Below are 25,968 nucleotides of genomic sequence, written 5' to 3' on the forward strand. Positions count from 1 at the left end.
CAGTCTCTCCACTAAAGGACCAGAAACGGGGAGGCCTAAAGAGACAGAAAACTTTTAAACAGCAGCTGCTCTTCTCCAGCCAAACACCACAGAAGAGCTGCTGCCCTGTCCCCAATTCCGTCAGCAAAAGCGAGTGGGAGCCCAGACTTCCACCCTCACTAGACTGTAATGAGGCAACCCAACACTGAACCCCCCAACCCCTGAGGGTCAGAGAAGGCTTGAGAAGGAGCCAGGATAGTCATCCTGACCAGGTGGTAACGCAGGTGGAAATGAGTGACCCTCCGGCAGTGTCCCTGAGGACCACAGAGGCCCTGGACTTCTGCATCCACCCAGCAGGAACAAAGCACCCTGACCCCTCCCTGCTGAGGTGGTTTCAGAGTTAGGACTCCCGCCACCATCCAGAGGTAATGAGGTTCCCTGGTGGTGTCAGGGTAGGCCACATGGGGAGCAGGAACACAGCGTTCCTGCCCTTCCCATCAGGGTGGAATCAATGAAGGCCCAGTGGGGCCAGGACTCTCAACCCCGCTGAGCAGTAACTAGCAGCTCCTGGCCCCCAGGTGTCAACAGAAACAAAACCGAGACCTGGAGACCAAGACCTGGACTCCCACTCCCACCGGACAGTAATGAGGTGGCTTGCTCTTCCCTTGCTGGATTGGTGTCAGAAGAGGCCATTTAAACAGAAGGTTTAAATAAGATGCAAAGTCTCACAACATAATACCCAAAACACCCAGGTTTTTACTGAAAATCATTCATCATAATAAGAACCAAGACAATCACAACATATATGAGAAAACACATTCAATGGATGCCAACACCAAGATGTCAGAGACACTGGAATTATCTGATTCCAACATTCTTGCATAGCATTGATAAGTCATAGCAAAATCAAGGGACGTGATTTATTTACAGCAAGAGCAATCAGTAAGTAGGAAATGAGAGGAGACAAAAGCACTGCAGATCTTGCTGAACTGTCTTAATTTGCTAAAATCTTTACATTGTTTTCAAATAGCTTTGTAGACTCTTGCATCAAGAATATGAAATTTAAGGTTGTAGGGAATCCAACAGGCCCACTGCATTCTGGAATAAATTGTAAGGATTTTCGCCTGGGATGTCAGCCACCGCAGTCCAGGGTTTGGGGAGGATTGTTAGTTTACCATCTTGTGGATTTGAGTAAATGACGTAGAGGCGTGCAATGATTGTGGAAATTGCATCCTGGACCTTTGAGTAAGCTTCATAAACAAGAGCGTTAGTCACAAAGAACAAGGCGATATGACACACAGTGTGTGAGATTCTCATGGGTCCCGAACCTCTTCAGACAGGGCTGTACAGTGAAGAGGAAGGAACAGCACCGAGTCAGGAGGATGCTGATTCTGGTCCTGGCTCCATGCCTGACTGAAAGGGAATCGCCTGATCTCTCTGACCATCAGTTTCTTCATCCGGTGTGTGAGGTGGGGCATGTCAGTGCCAGCTGTAAAATGCTATCATTCTGATTATTCTATATAAATACCCACACTCCTCATAGTTTTCCTACAAAAAGGAACATGTTATACATGCACATATTCAGGATTATTTTAACTATCCTAGCAAAACAATCTGTACATACAAAAATCATATTTAAATTTCTCTGAGCAGAGTTATGCATCTTAATTTTTATTCCTTTCAATAGTGTGTATTTCATCTCTCAAAAGTTCCTTTCTGGCCACTGCACAGATGCCCGGGGTTGGTAACCCAGGGAGCCACTGGTCTGAAGTCACACACATTTGATCGTACGTGTCAGTGCCTCTCAGCTGCTGTGGATGCAGAGCTTCTGTGTCTTTGTGAGGGTCACCTGATTCTAAGAGGCCCTGCAGTGGCACACCAGGGACAGGTGTGGTCACGTCATGGCGTGAGATCATATCTATGGAAACGACCACAGTCCCACTCAAAAACAAAGACGCAAGCGGCGTGTTGAAGAAACGGAATTCTATATTGTGTTCTAGGTTAGAAACTGTCAGAAGTGCCTTTATCTGAATCTAGCTTGGTGTAAGCAGGGCGGCAGGTAGGTGACTGAGAACCACTGCTGCAAGAGCTAGAAGGCTCACTGAGGTTGTGAAGATGTTGTGAAACAAAGTTTTGGCTGTGGTGTACAAAGCAGCCATGTGAGTGTGCTGTCTGAGCCCTATGCAGCACTTTCTAGCAGACAGGTTCACTTTTTGTTGTTGTTATTGCTCTATTCCGTTTTCCTAATTGTTTGTTGACATTATTATTTTGCCTTATCTTTTAAAAATTGCAAAATAATGTGTGTGAGTTACATAGAAGATGTAAGGAACAAAACCAAATGAACTGCTGTGTAACCACTCTGCCTAAGAAAGAAAACTTAGGGGGCCAGCCCAGTGGCATAGTGGTTAAGTTCGCGCACTCTGCTTTGGCAGCCCAGGTGTTTGTAGGTTTGGATCCTGGGTGTGGACCTACATACCACTCATCAAGCCATGCTGTGGCAGCAACCCACATACAAAGTAGAGGAAAATTGGAACAGATGTTAGCTCAGGGATAATCTTCCTCAAGCAAAAAGAGGAAGACTGGGGGCTGGCCTGGTGGCATAGTGGTTAAGTTCGCATGCTCTGCTTCAGTAGCCTGGTGTTCATGGCTTTGGATCCCTAGTGCAGACCTACACACCATTCATCAAGCCATGCTGTGGCAGCATCCCACATATTAAACAGAGGAAGACTGGTACAGATGTTAGCTCAGGGTCAATCTTCCTCACCAAAAAGAAGAAAGAAAGGAAAGACAGAAAGAGAGGAAAGAAAGAAAGAGAGAGAGAAAGAAAGAGAGAGAGAAAGAGGAAGAGAGAGAGAGGGAAAGAGAGAGAGGGAGAGAGAGAAAGAAAGAAAGAAGGAAAGAAAGAAAAATTACCCATATCTTTGAAGGCCTCAATTGATCCTTCTCTAGTCCCATCCTGTTCATTATTTCCATTATTTTTCTTTACAGTTCTACTGATAAGAATATACTGTGTAGGGGAGGAAGACAATTCCTCTACCCTCTAAGTCCTTCTGGCTGGTCTACGAATTAAATTGACATGAGACAGAATAAAAGGAGAAAATCAAACAAAGCTTTATAATATGTATACATGGGAGAAACCCAGGAAAACTGAGCAACTTGTCAGAATGGCTGAGGTTGTCACTTTAAATACCATCTTCAGCTAAAGACAAAGGAGGGTGTCGTGGGTGGGGGAGTCAGTTATGGGAGATTACCAGAAAAAGCACAGTAAACAAGAGTAAGGTTATTATGCAGATTTGAGTCCTTGCCTTCCACATTGATAAAAGTTTCTAGAGACAAGGTCATCCTCCTCTTCCTGGTACAGAGAGGGAGACACCTTTACAGATGGAGATTTCCCTTAGAAATGTAAATGTCTCTTATAACTTCTACTTGGTTTTCAGAGCTTCTCCCCTGACAGCAGTTTCTTAAAAGTAACCAGCCCAAAATAATCCTCATGCCAAAGAGACACATCCGGGGTAGCAGATTCTGTCCCATACAACTGCCAAATAAGACATTGCTTTGATCTGCATATTTTTGAACTTTAAATAAATGGACTATACTGTGTATATTCTGCAATTTGTTTTGCTCAATATCGTTTATTATATTCATTCTTACAAGAGTTTCACTGTGACCTATTATCATTGCTTTATTGTATCCCATCATAAATCTATATCAAGCAAATGTATCCATTCTGGTTGATTGGATTGGGGTCCCCCCCATGTCTGATATTACAATAGACACAGCTATGAATATTCTGAGATAGGTTTTCTGGATACGGGGCTGAAACATCTCTAGAGTATATACAGTGGAATTGCCGTGTCAAAAGGTTTACACATCTTCACATTTACTGAGTTATGATGAACTGTTTTCCAAACAGGTTGTATCAATTTACATCCTATGAGCCACGAAAAGATTCAGGGGCTCCGTGTCATCACTCACAGTTAACAGTGTCACCCTCTTTAAATGTGTCCAATTTGGTGGTTGGGAAACGGTATCTCATTGTGTTTTACTTTGCATGTCCATAATTACTAAGGCAGCAAACAAAGAAAGGTAATTTTAGTCAGGAAGAAATGCCGTGAAAAACAGGCCAAGGAGGAAACCATGGGAAGGGGCTCCTTCAGACAAAGTATCGGGAGAGGTCTCTCCCAGCGGAGGAGTGTTTGTGCCGAGACAGGATGCGGCAGGCCAGGCGGTGAGCTGGGGGCGCTGCAGGCAGAGGGAGTGGTTTCTGGCTCCTGGAAGAGGCAAAACACTGTTTCCTTTTAAGTACTGAAACCAAGTATTGTTAGTTGATGAGTTAGAGAGCCGTCCAGAAGGTTCTCAGCTAGGTTGGGAGACTTAAATAGATGGTGTTGGAGAGGAAGCAGTGCTTTGGGTTGAAAAGGGGGTGTGTAAGGAGCCATACATGGTGCCTATTTATTCTCTCAATTAGGATCTGAATTATTTTGCATTATAAGAAAAGGACAATCACATGTAAAAAAAAAATCTAAATCCTTGAGAAGAATTAACCAGCCATGAATCATTTTAATCAGCAAACATTTTAAGCTTAAAAGAACAATTAAGATTTTTCTAGGTTTTTGGAATTTGCACAATTCTGATCTATTGAATTTAAGATCCGTGTGGTTTTGCAGGACAATGCCCTGCCTGTGGCACATCCAGATGAGGCACTTGCAGCCCTTTGGAGTTGCCTCCTCTTATCCCCAAGTTTTATGATGTGTAGTCTCAGTAGGTCATTCATCTTCTGGAGTGAAGAAGAATCCTTGCTTTTCTGTCTCGAATGTTAAGCTGAGTTGAGCGTCACCATTCATTCCAGAAAAATGACCCACTTGCTATAGAACAATGGAGCCTAGAAGACCCCAAGGGGAAACTTCCTTCTTTTTCTTAGTGGGCCATTTCGAGTTCTCTGGGAAGTAGGGCCAAGATGAAATCAGACGTGCAAGTGATTCGTCAGGAGAATGCCTGTGGAAGATAAAGAAGGGCTGGAGCAGGAGTGGGAGGGGAGAGCGTTTGAACTGCGATGCACGTTTGACACCTGAGAAAGGAGACAGGGAAGGAAAGAGGATTGTGGAAGAAAAGCCTCAGACTTCTGTGCAGCGCTGGGAACGTCTCGGCTAGGCCGGTGGGGAGCTCCAGCGCAGATGCTGCCAGCTAGGGAAACCCCGCACTGGGCAGGGCGGGCCCTGCTCCATCGTCCAGGCACTGGCTGGGAGCAGCCTGGGGAGAGCACGGCCTCAGCACGCAGGCTGCGGAGGGTCCCAAAGGCCCCAGAGATGCAGCAGCTGGAGGCTGTCACTTTTCCACAACCCCCATAATAGGCTCTTTTGAAGGGAGAGCTGAAAAGTGTACCTCCCTAGCTGCCTCACTTAGAAATATAAATCTATTAAATTTGCTATATCAAGATGCTTGCAGTCTTCAATGTCTGCTTAAGGATGGAATATGATGAATAGATCTGGGCTTCTAATCAACCTGTTGACCCATCAATTATGATGTTTAAGAACATCTCACTGGTTTTCCTAATGATATTGAAAGGAAATATAAAATTATTTGTCTAGCTCAAGGAATTATTTTAAAGGACTTTGTTTGTAAGCAAGTTAAAAACTCCACAATAGTTTGTAAAATTTACGAGTGACACCAATATAGAGCATGTGTTAGTATTCTGTAGTCTCTGATTTCTATGTGCTGTAACTCCGGTGGTTCTGTTTTGTGTTTCTATCCTCAGGCACTGTTAGTTGGTTTACTATGCATAGAGTTTCTTCTGCATGAAAACATACTAATTATTTGGAGACTTCACACACAATGATTGCTGTCCGTGACCACTCCTGGGTCTCTAGAACGTTCTGTGCCTAGTGAAGGTGAAACCAGCCCTCCTTCAAGGTTTCTTACGTGATGTTCAGACCTCTCAGACTTGTTTGCTTCACTGACTTTATTCCTATTAACACCGCATCCCATTAAAGCAGAAAACACAGCAATTAGATCCAGATAAAGAGGCCAAGAGACTGGTTGTTCATGCCTCCCTTTGTTTCTACCATTCAGTTTACCTAATTTACAAAAGGAACAGGGGTAACCACAGTGAGCCTTCTGGGAAGAGAATAACTTTCCGATTGGACATCAGTGTTCTGCTCTCCTGACAGCCTCACCCCCCAGGCCCCTGACTTGTGCCTATGCACCTTTGGCCTTGAGTGGCTCTCACTGACCACCTGACTTCTCTTGCTCCTGTCAAGACCCTGAACCCCCTTAGTGGAAGCAAAGAGCATTCAGTGACAGCTGCAGAAATACCCACCGAAAATGGAACCCAACTCACTAAGCTGTTAGAAGACTTAGTACAAACCGAAGAATTAGCTGTTCTCAAAGTCAAAGCTCACACTAGAAGCCAGGCCTCCTGAAGCCAAGGAAACCCCTGGATGGACAAATATGCTAAGAGAGCCACTTCCCAAGGAAACTCTTCCTCTCCCACCCACACACTTCGCCTTGCCCGACCTTCTTTAGAGACAGAAACTCTACTTACTGACCCTGAGGCACAGTGACCGTTAACACCTGAGGCTGAAAACGCTCACCGGAAACAAGCTGGATGTTTTGCCACGCAGATGGGTTTTGGAGACACCCAGGTGGCCTCTTGGTCTCTCCTTGGTCCCTCGCCCAAAATGTAGTCCACAGCCTCCATAAGATTACACATCAGGGCAAGGAAATCGTGCAGATCTCCTCCACAAATATCCCTGGGGCAGGATGAGAACTAGCGCTTTGATGCCACCCGGGTGGTTTTGTATTTCTGTGCTTTTGTCTGACCCGTGGCTGACGTTTTACGACTGAAGTGTCTGTCTGCATGTCTTCGTGCCTGTGCGTGTGTGATATTTGCCTACCTTCAGCTGGTATTATGAAGTCAGACTATAAAAGTCCTTAAAGGGACTTCTGTTCCAATTGGTTTAAAGATAAATAAAGACTTACACAAATTGAATGCTTCTAAAATTCCCAGAAATTAAGGAAATTGAACTTCCAATATTTTCAAAAGGTATTCTTATAGAAACTAACCCAAAGGTTTTTAAAATTTGTGTTTATATTATTTAGGTAAATCTTTGGCAAACGAGACTAGCTTAATATTGCTGGTTTAATAAAAACATGTCAATGTCAAGTATAACAGAGGCAGACGTTTTCATTCTATTGCGTATGTTCTTCCTAAACTTATGAAGCTTTTCTGATCGAATAAAGTAGCATTGTGTCTGCCAGATGTTTCAGATTCTGGAAAATGTAAATTTGTGTTTAACCACACTGAGTCATTATCCAGACCAAACTTATTTCAACAGTACTTATGATTTATAGAATAAGATAGTTTCAAAGCTCTTTAGGTAACTTAAAACCTTAGGCTTATGCTAAATTGGGTTAATCAATAGATGTTCATTAGGCACCTAGACTATTATAAATAAGATAACATACTGAACATTAATTACTAAGCATACTTTTAAGTTTGTATGCTTTTTGCCTCTAATTTTTACATGGTACAGAGAGGCTACGGTCTCTTTACTTACTATAACATTTTTTATTAATATTTCTCTTTTTCATTTCTGGCATCCTTCTTTTAAGATGCCTGACCTCAGGGATTCTAGAACAACTGATCTTTTTCGCTGCCTCTCAACAGAAAGTTCAAATGATTTTGCAGGAATGACACCAAACAAGCGTCCTCAGGAGATGATTCCTTACAGCCCGCTTTGCCCCCTCAGAGGTTTACAATTGCCTCTGAGTTGTTCAGCAGTGAACGAGATTCCTTGGTCTTGAGCAAAACCGGGGTCTGACAGTGTTGAATTTACCTGTGTCCTGTGATCCCACAAAATCGCAAGTTAAGAAATCACCCCATCCTTCTGCTTTCTGAAATTCCTCCTCCCTTTGTGTTCCCAGGTACAGCCTACTGCAAAGGACCCGCCTTCCCCGTGTGGCTTAGAGACGTTTTGTCTGTGCTTTCTCAGGACTCCCCTGACACCTGTAGAGGGCTCCCTTGTCTACCTGTAACCAGGAAAGACACCAGCCTTTCCCCTTTTGCCTAAACCTGCTAATAAGGCCAGGCACTGACCTCTCAACTTCCCTTTCTTTGTCTCAAGAATAATTAGCTGAGCTTAGAACTGTTTGTCCTTCTGAAACCAGCCAGACGCAGAGAAAAACCTTCCTGTTCCTCCAACTGATGGAGACTCCCCCTAGCTGCAGGACAGTCCCAACTGTAAATCAGCCCCCCTGTAACTTTCTACTCCTCCCTGTGAAAGCCTAAGGCAAAACCACCAGCCGAGACACTCGGATCTTTGGGTCTGGGGTGCTCTTCTTATTGCGAAAGCTGGAATAAAATCAGTCTCCTTACTTGTCTCGGGGGTACATGATGTCAACACGACTTACCATTGAGGATGTTATCCTGATCCCCGGGCTTGGGAGGTGCCTGCCAGTTTTCTCCACTGGAAAGTTATGATTTTTCTCTCTCAGATCTCTATTAGTTGGAAGCTAATCACTGAGTCCAGCACACACTCGAGGGGAGGGGCACTACACTCCACGTCCTGGAGGCGGGGTATCTATATCTGTATCTCCATATATATTATTTATAATTTTTATGCAATTTATTTTTATGGTCAATAGTTTATTTATATTAGTATGGACTCATGGATATTTATGTTATTCTTTGGGTTATAATCCAGTACTTGGCATTTGTTTTGTTGCTCAATTTGTTCAAATTTTCTAGTGCAATCTTTTTGGGGGCTCATAACTTATTCAGTCTGTCTGTTCTAAGTACACAAGTGCTGTGTTCCTGTTTGCCCCTGTGGGTGCCTGTCTCTGGAGTTCATGTTGGTTGTTCATCCTGTACCCTCGGTTCTCTGATGGGTTCGAGAAAAGCTGTTAATCTCCAGCAATGCTCTTTCCAGCTCTCTACGTCTCTGAAGCCAGTTGTCAAACTTTTGATATCTGTCAGAAACACCTTTCCATTTATTCATAAAAATGCCTCAGAAAAACCCCTGGTAAAACATGATCCAAGAGCTCACATGAGAATAGCAGACGTACACTTACAAGATAATTTCCGACTCACTGGTTCTATGTCCTTTGAAGTCTTTGGATCCAGGCTGGTGCCATTAAAGAAAACAAAAATAGAGAGATTATTTCTTTGTGTTATTTCCATTCTTTTTCTTTGCATTGCTTCCATTTGTCTCTCACTTGACAGAACCTATAACACACACGAAGACCACGACTCTTGGCTTGTTTTATATCCACCTTGTCAATCATGCTTTTTTGCCTTACAGCAATACGCTTACTCCCTGCTTTGTCCTTAGTGAGAACACAGAAAATTACCCGAAAAAAGAAAACTCATATTATAAAGGGTAGAAAACAAGCAGGAGGAATGATCATGTAACATCCCCGTCAACCAGCCCCATGCAAGGGTACCATGGTCAATAATGATGGCAATGAATATACGAAGGTTTATCAAGTGGGCACACCTCCCCGGATCTGAGAAAGAAATGCAACATGCATTTAGGACTCGAATATTTTAAAGGTTGAAACAGGTCAGACAGAGTAAACCTAATACCATATCACAGATCTGAGCAATTACCTGAGGAAAAACCCGTTACTTAATGCACCTGTTAGATGCTGAGGACGTGGTATGGAAATGTACCATCATGTGGTAAAACACTATCAAAATGTATTCTGACAGGTGACCAGTGACATTTAAACTGTAGAAAGCTCTTTTCCTCTGGTTTCCAGAGAACATTAATTAGAAAAAGATCCACACTTATGGAGCATATCGCGTGAATGAACTAGATGACCTATCGGTCACCTGAATTAGTAAAAAACTCACGGTTGCTGAGGACTCAAATTATCTGTCTAAGACCTTGGGTGTGTTCTCCCTAAACTTACAAAGGTTTTCTGATTGAATAAACTAGCATTGTGTCTGCCAGATGTTTCAGATTATGAAACATATAAATTCGTGTTTAACCAAACTGAATCATTATTCAGAGAACTTAAGTTTTTCAATTGAATATTAGCACAACATTAAATGATGACACCAGAAACACTAGACTTGGAAATGGAAGCAATAAAATCCGCTATATATTAATGGCCTTCCCACTGCTTCTCCAGATCCTGCTGAAATAAGTAATAATTCCATAGGAGAGAAAAGGGAATCTTTCCAAAACTTGCCTTAATGTCTGAGCAGGAGACACTTTCTATACTTATGTTTTCTTTTATTACAGAGATAGAAATCACCATCTAAGTCAGGGGAATAATCCAATGTACTGTTGCTGATTTGGGGGAATGGGGGCTTTATTCAATACCAGGTGTTTCTCTCTACTTTATACACTATTCTAGTTGGATTCGCTTTTTGGAAGTTTTCTTAACGATTTACATTTTAAAACACACGTCCTCACCAAACTTTCTCTGAAGTAGGCCAGCCACTTCAGCGAACACGCGTGAGAGTGAGTCATGTAAGTCCCTGCCCTGAGAAGCTGGCTGTGAGGGCCGGGCAGCCCCAGATCTCGTGTGCAGGAGAGGCTGAAACCAGGACTCACTGATCCCAGCCATCGGTCCTACTCTAAGGTCGCCATTTGGAGGAATGGGCCCCCCACTGGCCTGCAAATTCAGGAAGGCAGTTTCTTCTTTGTAGGCAGCCCAGGCCTGGGGGATGAGCCCACCGGGCAGTCAGCAGAGCTGTCTCCTCCTCGGAGCACCTATTGGCCACCAGAGTGGCATTCCTTTAGCTTCTGCTTTCCTTAGCGGTACGGTGAGGTCCCACGCTGTGTCTGAGAGAAATACCAACAACCAGCATCCCCGGTAAAGCCCTGACCCGAGGCCCATGTGCTTACCTCTTCCCCGGGAAATGGCGACTCACATGCAGTCATCACCAGAGTCTTCAGGGAACCAGCCTGTCGTGGGGTGTCTTTAAAAAGAGGCCTAAGGTCTTCCTAAGAAACGGACATGGATGCCTAGAACAAGTATCCCACAGGATTTGGTTACAGCGTTTGTTAAATATAAGAAAGCCAAATTAGGATTGTCAAGAATATGATGCAATAGGAAAAGAAGTCATTTAAGTTATTGAATTGTACCAAGTTATTTTTCTGCCTCTGCTAAGGCGATCATTGGATTTTTCTCCTTTATTCCGTTAATGTGATGTGTAACAATGATTGACTTCTTTGAATGTGAAAACAGCCTTGCCTTCATGAAATAAACTCTCTTTAATAGTTTTTGTGTCTATTCCCATTTCCCTAGGAATTTTGTTTCTTTATTTGTAGCAGTGGTGGCTTTCTCTGATCCTCTTTCATTCCTTCCACCTTGCTGGAATTTACCACGTGTTACAATGCAGACATCAGCACTGAGCTTCATGGCAGAGAATGCTGAGACCAAAGAAACGGGCACCGTGGAAGACTGGGGGGGAGGTCATGGCATCGCTGTTAATGAGACCAGGAACGTTCCATTTCAAGAAAAGCTACAGTCTCCCTCATGAGCATAGATGCACAATTCATAAACAAAATACAGCACAGTGAAGATGGGGGGTGGTTTGTGATACCAAAGTGAGCACATACGTTGTTTTCAGATCCAGTGACAATCCATATCATTTGCAGCTCACAAATGAGGAAAGGTAGTAGGATATTTCCTCAAAATAGTCCTCTATTATAAGGGTAGAGGCTAAGTTTTCTATTTGTTGGCATATTAGTAAATACATGATGGTTCCTTTTTGTTTTCCCTTCTTTCCTCCATAGTCCCATGTTGCTATTCTAGGCATATTTTAGTGCCCATTATCTACTTATCAGCTTACTGGAAGGCCATCTTTATGGTATAAAGACAATCAGGTCAAAATTGTGTTGAGCTGTGTGGTGTAAAGAACACAGGAGTGGGGCTGGCTCTGTGGCCGAGTGGTTAAGTTAGCGTGCTCCGCTTTGGTGGCCTGGGGTTCACCAGTTCAGATCCTGAGCATGGACCTATGCACCGCTCATCAAGCCATGCTGTGGTGGCATCTCACATAGAAAGCTAGAATAACCTACAACTAGGATATACATCTATGTACCGGGGCTTTGGGGAGAAAAAAAAAAAAGAGGAAGATTTGCAACAGATGTTAGCTCAGGGCCAATCTTAAAAGAAAAGAACAGAGGACTAAGAGTGATGAGACTTTGTGATAGGCCTACCTCTGCCACAAACTAGACATATGACCTTGGGCAAGTCAGCTGGCTCAAACCCTACCTAGGCCTTGCCTAGAATAGGGATGACTGGGCCCACAGAATCTCATGCTTCCTCCATGTTGCTTGAACTTGCCCTAAATAGTTCCTGCTGTCCAGAAATTTGCTGTTAGGAGAAAAGTCAGACATATCCATAGACGATTCTGCTCCCAAGCAAATGTTAAGTGGTTTAATGGAAGTAGAATGATGTGTGTGGGGAAATTCACTTTGCAGGGTTCTCTGAGATTCTCTTAAAGAGGGTTTTTATGGAACTGGACTCTGCATCAGGGTTAAGATGTTACAGAACTGTTGGGAAGGTGCAAAGAGAAGGAAAACCTTGATCAAAACAGTAAAGCAGAGTTGAAATGCGTAGAATCTTCAGAAGTGATGAGAGTACAAACTGTTCTGGCGAGAAGTGACACACTGGGAATTTGCTAGTAAGGATGCCTGGACAAAATGCAGAACTGTGGACTGACCCATTGCTAATGTAATTCTATTTTCAGGCATGTTTGAGATGCTCTTTTTTGCATCAGATCCCACAGATATACATTATTTATGCCACACTTGAATTATTAAACTATTCGATGGTCAGTATTTTAAATGGAACCATGCCTGACAACTCATAAATGAAGTGCTATATAAGTGTTTTTAAATACAAAGTAAACAAAATAACTTCCCAGTATGCCCATTACCTTGCTTGACGTGCTTCTATGTGTTTCTTATTTGGTCCCTACATCATTTGATTATATGAAACAATAGCAGAGCAGACCTGAATTTCAGTCCAAGCTCCAGAAAAAATCTTTGTTTGACTTGTTAAGAATAAAGTGGTTTTATCTGTTGGTAAAGACATTAAACATGATTCTGGTGACTGCTAAAAGAATTAACTATGCAGCAAATTATTTTGTGATCAAAAATATGCACAAAGTAGAATTAAATTTATCAGCTTAAAGTAATAAGAACTTATACAAGACCTCTTGAAATAAACAAGATTATCTTCTAGTCAAGTACAAGACTATTATTTCATAATTTATGTGTGCATTGTATAATTGTATAATAACTATAAAATTGGATATCCAGGCACTTATGTGTACCAAAGTGTTCAGAGAATCAATAATTTGTACTCAGGAAATGACACCTCTGTTCTTCCAGTGGATTTCTAGGGGAGCAGCCATGCATGGTGACGGCTCCTTTCTTGCCCACCGAATCCACGCTCCTGGCACTCTCCTACCAGCCCACATTCCCCCACTTACCTTCTTCCCATAGAAATTAGGAAAGGAGAATGAGCAGGAACTTCACAAAGGCTGATGATCAAAATGTGCTGTGAAATGTAACCAAGGTCTCTAATGAGATAGACACATATGAGAAGGCTGTGAGGCTGACGGTGTGTTAATTTCTTGTGTATGCAATGTGAGGGTTACTTGCAGGAACTCAAACTTCATAATGTGAAATGTCTGCGTGGGTATATTTGTTTGTCCTATGTACTTAAGGATGATCAAAGAATATAGAAAAAAAAAAGCTAAACTGCCAAATAGAAATTCCCTCTCCTTTTCTGAGGCTGTTTTTCTTTCCCTTCCTTCCCAGCAGTGGAAACATGTGGGAGAGCAAAGCTGTGACTCAAGGCCACACCAGAGCCCAGGAAAATTTCCAAGACCCTAGAGATGCCCAAGGATCAGGGGCTTGTTAAGTCAGGAAGAAGGGTCTTACTAGCACTGTGAGGGTTAGCAATGAACTATAGTAAAATCTAGACTGTCAAGAGCAAGGAAGCCAGGAGAAGGCCCCCAGGTCTGCCCGCCTAGGGTGAGATGCAGAGCTCTCCCAAAGAGGGCGTCACCAACTGCAACAGCCCCTGGGGATCTATTATGGGCCCAGCAGTGTGGGGAGGCGTGGGTGGCTTAGGAAGGACCTTAGGTCCATTTTTCACCTGCAGCAGCGATGGAGGAGGGGCTGACACAGGGCAGAGTCGCAGTCTTGTAGTAGATGCATGGGACGAGCAGGTGGATGGACAGCAGTTAAGATTTGTGTCAGCAAAGTCAAGTCTGTAATGGAGACGTATATCGATAAAAACACGCACACGGAAAATCACGCGGTTCTCGTTTCTCCAGAAAATGGAGCACAGGTTTTGAAGAGGCACGGGTCCTGAGATAAATCTTTTGCCTAAATGTGGAGCTAATGTGGCCAGCTCGCTCTGCTCTCCAGTTCCTGTTCTCTCACACAGAGATCTCCTATTGGCACAGCAGCGGCCTGGTGGGAGTCTGTGTTAGGAAAACTCAGTCTTTCTTCCCTTCTGAGTTGGGAAAAATCCAGTTCTCCACCCACTGCGTGTCTTCTTTACTTTTACACAGAACACTCCACTTCTGACACTTCCAGTCACCAAATGCATGGGTTTTTTTTTTTCCCTCATGCCAAGAAATTCTCCATGACATGAGCTGGTGTCTTACAAGTTAGTTCTGACACGATTTACCTGGAGATAGTGTCAGCTTCCACAGGTTAAGGGCTCAGTCCCATAAGACTGCTCCCACCCACTTCAGATGCCAATCACAAGTAGTAGGTCCCCAGGTGGCCCACAACTTCTGTCTGACTTGGCTACAAATTGGAGGTTTCCATGACCCCCTCCTCAGGTTCCATTAATTTGCTAGAGTGGCTCACAGAATTCAGGGAAACATTTACTTATGTTTACTAGTTTATTAAAGGATATGATAAGGATACAGATGAACATCCAGATGAAGAGACACATGGGGTGAAGTCTGGGACGATCCCAAGCACAGGAGCTTCTGTCTCCATAGTGTAGGATGTGTCATTTTCCCAGAGCATGGACATGTTCACCCACCTGGAAGCTCCTTGAACCCCATACTTTTCAGATTTTTATGGAGGCTTCCTCACATAGGCATGATCAATCATTAACTCCATTTTCTAACTTCCTTCTCAAGAGAATGGGGGACAGGGCTGAAAATTCCAAGCTTCTATCACGGCTTGGTCCTTCCAGTGACCAGCCCTCATCCAGGAGTCCACCTAGAGCCACCCCATTAGAACAAAAGACACTCCTATCACCCAGGAAATTCCAAGGGTTTCAGGAGCCCTCTGTCAGGAGGGGTCAAAAAACAAATATTAGAACAAAAGATGCTTCTAGTGCTCTTATCACTAAGGGAATTACCAGAGTGTCAGGAGTTCTGCGTCAGGAACTGGAGGCAGGGACCAATATATCTCTTATCTCACAAAGTCATGTTGGAAGGTGGTTCCTTGCACACCCAAGTCTGATTTTCTAGGTCAAGATGACACCCACATCTTAGTCACAAGTCTCCCTGTAAATGAAACAGAAAGCAGGACCCCTCCTCCCATGCTCCTCACTGACCCTAGTTGTCCAGATTGGGACCCTCCATGGTCCCCAAGTACCCTAGCTATTCACCCTGGGGACTGTCATGCCCCACTGACAATATCCTAAAGGGTGAAGAGACTAGACAGATAGAAGCAACGGGAGACGTCAAAGATGTGCTCTTGAACACGTGCATTCATGACAGTATAGGCAAATGAACTCAAATGCTCTCATTCCCATTAAAGCTATATGAAACTCTATGGCAAAGAGAATATACATTGTTTCCAAGTCTGTATTTAAAGTATTATGAAAAAATTAACCATGTAGTGGTGAAAAAGTATAATCCCGGGGCCGGCCCTCTGGCCAAATGGTTAAAGTTCTGCACACTCAGCTTCAATGGCCTGGGGTTCACAGGTTCAGATCCTGGGTGCAGACCTGCTCCACTCATCAGCCATGCTGTGGAAGCATCCCACATACAAAGTAGAGAAAGACTGGCACGGACAGTAGCTCAGGGCTAATCTTTCTCAACCAAAAAAAGAGGAGGATTGACAACGGATGTTAGTTCAGGGCAAATTTTCCTCACACACACATAAAAAGACATACAATCCCTAAGTGGATCCCCACTTCCCAGTGACAAGAGGGGTGTCCAATGATGTCACATGGGAATTGCCTATAGGACTCAAAGTGCCCTCTCTATAAGGTACGGGTAAGACATGAGGCTACAGGGGAGTCTCGAGGGGGCAAGAGGGAGAAGGCAAGGGGGGATGCCAAGAAAAAGAATATGTTCAGAACACATTCGGGTTATCAGAAACTCTGCTTAAGACTAGACTCAAACCCAAGGCCTTGCTCTCCTAGTCACAATCTCCACTCTAAAGATCAGGACTTCAGCTCACCTAACCCATGCCTGACTTCAGGGTGTGCAACACACGCTTCTAAATTCCGGAAAATGAGGCTGTCTAGTTTGGGCAGAGTAAGAAGAAATGGGGTCAAGATAACACATAACAGATTTAAAGAAAATGAGGAAATACTTAATTGTTGGATTTAAAATTAACGAATTAGTCTGTCAAAAGGTGTGTGCATATGTGTGTATTTATGTATATCTGTGTATGTGCGCGCGTGTGTGCATGTATGTATGCATGTGTGTGTGTGTACACGTCCCATAAATCTTTGTGAAGCTTTTATAACTTCAGAAGTATAAATGCTACTAACATAAACATATTATTTGGAGGTTTAATTATTTATATTTTTATTATGCTTAGCTTTATGAATTTTTAATAAATCATTAGTTTGAATTTTTGTGTCATTCGTTCTGAGTGGAGCTGGCAAAACTCAATGGAAACAATAACAACTTAAATAGTCAATATTAAATAAGTATAAAATAAAGTTCTACTTCTGGGTTAACAAAAGTGAAAAACTTACGTGGGAAAAATGGAGTTGAGATTTGCGACAACATGGATGAAATGGGAGGGCGTTATGCTAAACGAACTAAGCCACACAGGGAAAGACAAATAATGCGTGGTACCACTTATATGTGGAATCTGAAAAAAAGACAAACTCATGGGAAGAGTAGAAAAGTGATTTTCAGGGGCTGGGGGTAGGGGAAATAGGGAGAGACTGTAAAAGGGCGCAAACTTCCAGCTATAAATGAAGAAGATGAGGATCTAACGTATAACATGCTGACTACACTTGACAACACTGTATTGTGCAACTGAGATGTGCTAAAAACTGGAATCAAGGGCAGGGGAGATTCTGAGAGTACAGATCCCTGGGAAATAGCCAAAATTCTTCAGAGAACTTCAGACTTTCAAAGAGTATGAATCAGTGGGTTCAAGCCAAGATCTCCAAGAGATACAAGGAATCAAGTATTGAGGTCCAGGTGGAATGAATAGGAAATTGACTAAGGTCTAGAAAGCCCAGGAGGGTGGAGTTGCTAGACTAGATAGTGGGGGAAAGGCTGTGGTCCAGCCTGCTCCTCTTCTGTCCCCTCGTCTCCCACTCTCAGGAGCCCTTTGTGACAAGGTCACAGCTCTGTGATGTGGGCTTGAGGCTCTAGTCCCCACGCCACTCCCAGTGCTCAGTTGCCTGTGGGAAGCAGTGCAATTCAGAGGATGGATTCAGACGATGGAGAATCCTCTCTTTTCTCTGAAAAGCATTATTGATATCTGGCTGAGCTCCAGTTCCACTTCCTGGGCAATTGCTATCATCCTCACTGTCCTATGTGGACTAGGGTTCTTCTTCATGTTACTTGCCTACCTCCAGAGTAATCCATCCTTACTACCAGCTAGGAAACATGGAAGCATCAAGAAGGTAAGGAACCCTTGGCAAAGACTCAAGAGAATATGATTCTCTCTTTTTATTCTTATTTTCACTTTTATGAATCAACAGGAGAGACTCCTGGGATGGGAAAGAATAGAACATCTGTTCTCAGGAAAGAAGAGAACATCATCCTTCCAGGGTCAAGCCAGGCTGGGCAGGGGTCAGAGTGGGGACTAGGGTTTCCATCCAAAGACCTCAGACCAGGAGTCCAGGTGTGCTACAGGGCTCCAGGGCAAAGTCCCAAACTCAGTGACCAGTGGCCGAGGACTGGATACTAAGAGTCCACTCTCTGTGGAAGGACAGACCCCTGAGCACGGGTTCACCAGCTGCCTTCCCACGGCAGGTGTCTCGGGCTGATCTGAGCCCCTGAGAGACTGAGCAGGGGCTGGAGTGGGGCTCCGGCCTCGGGAAGCAGAGTCCTACCTGACGAAGCTCAGATATGTACCCGTAGGTCAGTGAATGTGAGTTTCTTGAGCTGAGGAACAGTGACGGAAGAAATCCACGGTGGGTCTCACATAGAAATACCTTCTCTGTGTTCTTCAAAGAAGGGAAACAGAGAATATTTCTACCCACTTTAAAAATGAGTACAAGGAAAGGAAAAACGCAGTGCTCCATCAGTTAAGTGTAGAAAGTCACATTGTTCATGAACACTGAGCGTCTGCGGCTTGTCTAGAGAGAGGAGAGTGAGAACTGGGTCCCAGCCCCTCGTCTTTTCTCGTGCCTCAGCGTCAAGTGGAGCCGAGGGGGAGGAGCAGCAGGACTAGGAAGAAAAGTGGGGCTTTGAGAGGTAAGTGTCTGCCACTCAGCCCTGCGCCCCGAGAGCCAGCCTCCATCTCTCCTGTCCCTGAGGCCTAGCTCCATGGTCTCCGAGGACAACAGTGGTAGGACTTTCCTGTTTCTCTCAGGAAACAGAGCCCTTGAGGAGGCTCCTGGGAAGGAGATCAGAACCCAGATACTTCCCAGATTCTGTGCTAGGAATGAAGCCACGAGGGGCCTGGAAATGGGCGGTGCCCGGCAGGGACCTGTGGGCTGTAGTGGACTAATAGTGGCTGGATTGGGGGTGGGACCTCCAGGTCTGATCACGGACAAGCTGTTTAACTGGGGTCAGATTCCTCCATGAGGTGACCCCTACCCTTTCTCCTCCACAGGGCGGTGGTGAGGGCCGTATGGGGCAATGGATGTGGAAGCACTTTCTAAATGACAAAGTGCTCCCGAGCATGAGCCTGGCTGTCCCTGTCAGAGATCACGTGGCCTTGGACACTAATCTTGGGCTCCAGAGTCTCACCTCCCCACAGTCTCCCTAAAGGGCCTTTGCAGTCAGCCCCCTGTGAGACCCCAGGGCCCCGCTTCACTACCCTGACCCAGTCTCCTGAATTCTAGCTTGCAGAGACTGCCTGAAAGAGCTAGAGGAGGCTCGGGGCCTCGTTTTACTGGTGCAAAGGTAAGGAAGCTTCCCCTTCTCTCCGGGGTCGTCCTTCCTCCCAGAGCCTATGATATGACCCCGCGGTGCCAGCGGCCTGGGGCTGACCTGGGAGGGGGAGCCCTGGGGACGGGGTGTGGCTAAAGCCCTGGGGTGAGGGACAGCAGGAGCATTGTGAGGTCAGTGTGGGGGCTGTGGAGGGCCATGGGCCACAGGTGCCCACCCCCACCCAACGTGCCTGGCCCTCCTTGGCCCGTCTGGTCCTGGCTGCAGCTTGTGCCTCCTGTTTCCTGCAGCCACCTGGACAGACTCCATGACAAGGGTGGCTTTCATCAGCTCTCACGTCAAGACCTCCCTGGCAAGGTGGGCAAAGCAGCGTCTGCTGGAGCCCACCAGCCACGTGGGGAGCAGATGGAAGATGCTGCTCCTGCCATGTCCCTGTCCGCTTCCCCGGCTCCTCTGACCAAGCGCCCTCTAACTCTGGCCTGCACCCTGTCAGCAGAACCTCAGGAAGACCAGTCTGACTTGCCAAGAATCCCACTGGGCACCGTTGCCAAGAGCTCACCTCCAGGTAACTCCGGTTTGGCATCTCCCATCTCAGGCCTTGTCCATACAAGTTGTCCCATTTTGTTCCTCTCCCAGTGGTGGAAGGTTATCCAGGCCTTGCTCTTCCCCACCTCATCACAGCCCGAGTGCCAGCAAGAGCGCCTGTCCCACCACCCACTGGAGGACTCACCCTGGGGAGCCCTCACCGACAGGCAGGTAGAGGCTGGTAGCCCCTCATTTGTCAACCCTGACGTCCAGAAGATGCTGAATATACTGATCACCAAAAGAGTCGAACTTGTTATTTGGAATAAGAAAGAAAACGATGGGGCATTTGCGAAACACATGAGCTCAGACTTCCACCTGAACTCTTCAGGGAATATGTGGAAAGCACCAGGAGCCGAGCAGGACACCACAAGCCCCCACCCCTTCTGGACCATGAAAGACAAACCAGAGCAGCTGCCCAGTCCTCGGCAGCTGTCCTATCCCAAAGTCTTGGGGGACCATTTACAGCAGAAATGCAGCCAGCTCTACTGGGGTCTGCCCTCTCTGCACAGTGAGTCTCTGGTGGCTACCATCTTGGTCTCTAGGAGGTCTTCTCAACTACAGGCTTCCTCTGTTTCATTCAATGGCATCTCTCATTGCTTTCCAGTTCCAGTCTGGCCTAAAATATCTTCAAGGCTTTCCCAGGCCCCACCCTTGCCCCACTCTGGGGCCCAACCCCAACCTCTGGCTCAGACTCAGACCCAGAACCATCTCCCATCCTCTCTCCCAATCCAACCACCTTCTTCTCCACCCCAGATGGGGACCTGTGGGGTATCTTTCCCTGCATTCCAGAATGAGGCACAATCTTTGATCCCAACTAAAATACATCTGGAATTTTCCCTGTTGCAGAAGCAACTGGAAAGGGAGAGGGCTTTACCCTCTGTGGTAAAACGATCTGAAGAAGTCTTTTGCCAACTCATTCCCAACCTTCCCCAAGATAGTGGGGCCTCCCACACCCACAAGTCAGTTTCCACCCTTCCTGGGGACTTTATCAGCTCTAATCTCCAAAAGCAACATCTTCAAAAGAGGCTCATCACAGATGAACACCACAGTGTCCTGCCCCAAGGGATCCAAGTGTCTCTGGAACTGATGCGGCTTCAGGAAGAATTCCTAGTGGCTTATCAGGCACAGGGCAAGCAGGCGCCCTCACGGCCCTCTGCATTTGCAGACAAAGGCAGCAAGGACACACAGAAAATGGGGTCTAGGCACCCTAGAAAGTCCCATGGGCAGGGTCAAGTAAAGTTACAACTAGGAAAGGACTTTAGCAAGGGTCTGGGGCAATGTCTGCAGAGGATTCCGGAAGATCTCTCCAGGGGCTCTGCCAGCTTCCCAGTGAAGGTTCTGGGAATGAACTCCGAGGAGTCAGAAAAACACTTGCTGAGGCCCTCGAAGAGTGACTCTGGAAATTGCTTACCCAGAGGCCCAGATGAGAAACATCTAGAAAAAGTCTTGGAAGTCCATTTGGGCAGGAAGTCAATACAGATCAAGGAGGGTTTGATCCCTGTGAGTGTGCGTCGATCCTGGCTTGCTGCCAACTATGCATTTCCCAAGTCCCACACTCACACGGAAACCGGAAATCCAGCATCCTTGAAGGGTCAGGAACCCGCTGTGAACACCTCCTGCGGGCATTCCATCCTCAGTCCACACACTCGACAGGTGCTGGAAGCACATATTACAAAGCTTCGAGTGCTCCATAAGTGGGGTCTACCCCTCAAGGTCCTCAAGCCCATAAAACTCCTTAAGTTGAAAAAGGTTCAACCCTCGCCCCTTCCACGGTCGGCCTTCCCTCTGTCAGCTGCCTGTGCATCTGGGGCCCACTCAAAAGCTAGCTTCACCACGTTCTCGGGAAAATCTCTTCAGCCCCATCCAAGAGAGAAATTGATGGAAGAGTCAGTTTCCACCCTGGCGAGTCCCCTCCCTGCCCCGTCCCCTGTGCGTGAAGAAATCCAGGAGGCCCTGGGTGGGACCCCACCTGGTGATGGGCCCTCAGAGGCCCCTCTTGCTGGACAGGAGGGCAGGCCGCCTCCTCAGTCTCTCACATACAGCTCTGTGGGCAGAAACTGGCACAGTGAGCCTGTGATGGGGGCCGAGAAAGGCAGGCTGGGGCCGAGTCCCAGTTCAGCCATGGCCAGGGGGGAGCCAAGGGAGGGGAGCGGGCGCCAGGCCTCGCGAGACCCCTGCCGTAGTTCCAGTTCCCAGAGGGAACACACCAGTGAGGACACACCAGCTTCCCAGGTGCCATATGACCTCATACCTAGTGGAAAGACCAGCCAGGGGCAGCAGCAGCCCAGGATACCAAAAGCTAAGGACCCACGTAAGAGCCAGAGCAAGATATTTGTCCCAACTGATGAGAGGAATGACTACAGGAGGCCCAAACCAGGAGAGCGTGAAGAAAGGTTTGCAGGACTGAGGGCTTCCCAAGCCAGTGAGATGAGCCGCCCCTCCCAAGTCAGGGGAACAGGAGACACCACTGGGAGCAAATGCCTCCAGCTCCTGCTGGAGAAGGGACACTCCAGCCACTTCAGAAAAGAGATGCAGCACTTTCTGGAGCATCTTGACCCCAGTCAAAAAGACAAAGGACTAGAAGATCTCCCTCCAAAGGGCGAGCCTGCGTCAGCCACTGCCCAGAGCCCTGGACCAGTCACAAGCTCTGTTAAGGACGGCGGGGCTGGTGAAGCGCAGATGATCGCGACATCTGTTGGACAGATCCTGGCAGAGACACTGAGGCTTCACCAAGGACTTTGCGGCTCAGAGAAATGGCAGCACAAAGAATTCCAGGCCCCCGGAAGTGGGCATTCCCGCTACCAGGGGGCTTTCTCCTCCCCAGAGCAGAGAAGAGTGATGACAAATACAGTTTACAGTCACAAAGCCACCTCTGGGGTCCACGGCTGTCCTAACAAGAGCAGGTGGACCAGAGAGAGGGATGGCAAGTGGGTTTCCACCTAGGGAGCCTGGGTCCCCAGCCAGACCCTCCCAGCACGGGCCGAATGTGGCAGGTGCCTCAGCCCACCATTACCCAACATGCTGTCCTTGAGAGTGTGCTTCTCATGCCTTTCCTGTTAGGGAAACTTTCTGCCAATAAAAAATGTAGTTTATGCAGAGAAAATCCGGTTAGGAATTTCCTAAGGTTGGCACATTTTCTCTATGCAAATGGCTTCTTCCTCCAATTTTTATTGTTTCTCAAAATACTTCTTTCCTCACAAGAGGTGGCAGCCTCTGTCTGTGTCCTGCTGGGTGGAAGGGAAGGGCTCTGGGTCTGCTCTTCCTGAGTGCCTGCTTTGGCTTCCAGAAGGGTTGCGGCCATGGAGAGAGGCTGGCTGCAGCGTGGCATACCCACCCCCACCCCCATTCCCTCATTGCACCTTAAGTTTCCATAACTCCATCATTACAGAAACAAGCGAAAGCATCCAGAACTTGTCAAGATGAGCAAAAAGACCCCACTCCAGGAGCAGGCTCAGCCTGTCCTTTCCTGCTTTCTCCCTACCTTGAACACGTGCAGCTGTGGGGCAGAGGTTGCCAGAGGCTGAAATTCCCCTCAGGCTCCAGGAAGTGTTGGAGACAAGTTCACGTGTCACAGAGCGGGGAGGGGACTTTGGGGGCAGTGCTGGCCCTGAGTCCAGAGGTGGGAGAAATCTTGGCCCCCGGATCTCATGGTGGGAATAGATGATGCCTTCCCCGGGAGCCTTCTCTCCCTGATGAATCTGGGATTGAGATGGGCCGGGGAACCCTCGTAGCTCAGCGTCAGCCTCCCTCTGCCCATCTCACCCTCTGGAGCAGCAGCAAGGGTGAGGATGGCGCTCCCAGCTCTCAGGGTGTGCAGTGGGGAGCATGGAGGCTGCTGAGGGCCAATCCAGCCCTACTGGAGAGGAGAGAAGGGCTCTGCTCTTGGGCACCCGCCTTCCCTTCCTCGGGAATGGAGCAGAGCCATGACTGTGTGGCGGTCACTATCTGACCGTGGGACACTGTGCACCTAGAGCAGGATGTGGGGGAAGGAGGCAAAGTGGCAGACGTGCCTATAAATGGTGCAGTGAGCCAGGTGCCCCTGCACCTACAGATCTCATCACCATCTACAGGCCCAGAAGGGAGGAGAAGTTAGGGGCTCAGTGGCTCTTCGTGGCCCCCCCCACCCCCAGGGTCTCCACCCCACTCCAGCTCCCGCAGCCCAGAACCAGAGAAGGCACGTGTAGCCCCTACACAGAAGGCCGCGTTCACAGAAGCAGCAAAGCCTTCAAGCAGGGAAGGTTAACTTCTTCACGGTACATTTATAAACTTGCGAAGGACTGGGGACCTCAGGACTCACAGTCTGTGACCTTTACTTACATGTGTGGTCCCAGGATGGTTCCCAGGCGACAGGTGGTACTTCAAGGGCCAAGGGATTGGCCTGGGGTCACGTAGCAAGTCTTGCCTGGCTCCCAGTCTTGCTTACCCCAGAGCCTGGAGAAGAGGCCGTCAGACAGGATTTGTCACATAATGGGCTGGAAGTGACCTGTCCAGAATGAGGGTGCAGTCCAGGAGTGGTCCACTGTGCACTCTGCTCCCAGCCCAGCTTTCGTCCTCCCCAGGCCCCTGTCCACACAGGAAAGCTGGGACACAGGAGCACTTTCTCTAGAGTGATTCTGTGCTTTGTGCCACATGCAGGGCACAGAGTGGGCCCAGCTCCAGGGGGCCACTTCTGTGGTGGAGAGTCCTGCTCCAGGAGGTGCCCCGATCCAGATGTCAGCAGAATGGGCTCTGCCCCCCATGTCTGTCAGAACCCAACATGTGGGACTGGGACCCGGGGTGGAGGGGTGGAGTGGGCACAGGCCTGCGCGTGCTGCAGTTTCTCCCTGGAGCCAGGTCCTGCCTCTGGGCCCTCACCATGTGCACAGTAGGGAACATCCTGCTGAAAGTGAAGTGATTTTTAATTTACAGATAAAAGGCTCTCTACATGACATTCAGGATAATTACAAGTTTGGCTGTGAAATCGATTTATGTTTAAAACAGTTCTCACAATGATTTCAATAAACAGGCATTCTAGAACAAAACGTGGAGGGCAGCAGTTATGTGATGACTTCTCAACACTCCAAGGGGTAAAGACTTTCTCCGAATAGGCAAACAAACAAACAGAAGTAGCCAGACTACAAGGTTAACCCTGAGAGAGTCCCCTTTTAGATTACAATATTATTTTCAGTTTCATACACTTTATATTGAACCCCTACAGGAAGAAATTTCTGAAAGTGTTCCCAAATACATACAGCTACACTTTCTGTGGTGCTCACACATGGGCACAGTAGGGAACATCCAGATCCGGATGATCCAGGGCTTCATAACTGCCACAGCCTCTCTGAGGCCGGTCAGTCGTCATCATTCCGGGAGCAGGATCAGTCTGTGTAATTGCGCCCCTGGCCATGTGGATGGCTGCATTTCCAAACAGGCGCCAGTCTCCTTGCTCAGGTCTCGGTGGTGCCCTCCCTGGCCTGTGCCGGGCTGGCGTCCATGCGCTCTGGGAACCAGAAGAGCCCTTTCCCCAGGGACCCACACTCTGTGCTCTCCACAGCCGCATCCCACCACAGAGCCATGGCAGTGCTGATGAAGCTAACCTCCACTATAACCTATATAGTGTAGCTATAACCTAGTGCCATGCCAGAAACAGCAGACGAGGGAGCAGAACTCCCTAACATCCTTCGTAGCAAACGTGGGTGACACAGCCCTCTGGTTCTGAACACTTTCATGCTCTCGAATTTCTCACCCTCAGCCACTGCAATGATGTCTGCAGTCCTTCCTCCCTCCTGAGTCCAGATGCTGGACTCACAACCACCTGCTCCCTGTGGTGTCACAATCTCCCATTTGTTTCCAGGGACCACTTCAACCAGACAGACCTCTCTCAGTGCACTGATCACCCAGAAACTTCAGAAGCAAGACCGCCTTCCTTCCTTTTTGTTCCTGCCATAATTTCACTCTGGTGACATTTTCCCTGCCTATTCCGAAGGTCAATAAATATTTCGTAGAGTGTGTTGACTTATTTTGCAGAGTGTGCTGTCAAAAACTTTCCACCCACCAGGTCTGAGACTTGGGCAAATCACCAGTGCCTCCAAACTTTGTTTCCTCGACCCGGAAAAGGGGGATCCGCGTTAACGGTGTGGCAGGGAAGGGGAATCGAGTTAAATGGTGAC

At 47.0% G+C, this 25,968-nt stretch overlaps 1 protein-coding gene across 1 annotated transcript in view; it reads left to right on the forward strand.

The window, feature by feature from the left end:
- The first annotated feature begins 17,613 nt into the window (after positions 1 to 17,613).
- LOC106833684 (spermatogenesis-associated protein 31A6-like) overlaps positions 17,614 to 25,968 on the forward strand; it is a 30,092-nt gene continuing 21,737 nt past the window's right edge. The window contains exons 1-6 of the mRNA XM_070519667.1: positions 17,614 to 17,799; positions 18,957 to 18,963; positions 19,189 to 19,249; positions 19,525 to 19,591; positions 19,871 to 19,990; positions 20,573 to 21,568. Coding sequence (XP_070375768.1) covers positions 17,614 to 17,799; positions 18,957 to 18,963; positions 19,189 to 19,249; positions 19,525 to 19,591; positions 19,871 to 19,990; positions 20,573 to 21,568 — 1,437 coding nt within the window. The remainder of the gene's footprint in view (positions 17,800 to 18,956; positions 18,964 to 19,188; positions 19,250 to 19,524; positions 19,592 to 19,870; positions 19,991 to 20,572; positions 21,569 to 25,968) is intronic.

The sequence above is a fragment of the Equus asinus genome, chromosome 10 (assembly GCF_041296235.1).
Source record: "Equus asinus isolate D_3611 breed Donkey chromosome 10, EquAss-T2T_v2, whole genome shotgun sequence".
Taxonomy (NCBI): domain Eukaryota; kingdom Metazoa; phylum Chordata; class Mammalia; order Perissodactyla; family Equidae; genus Equus; species Equus asinus.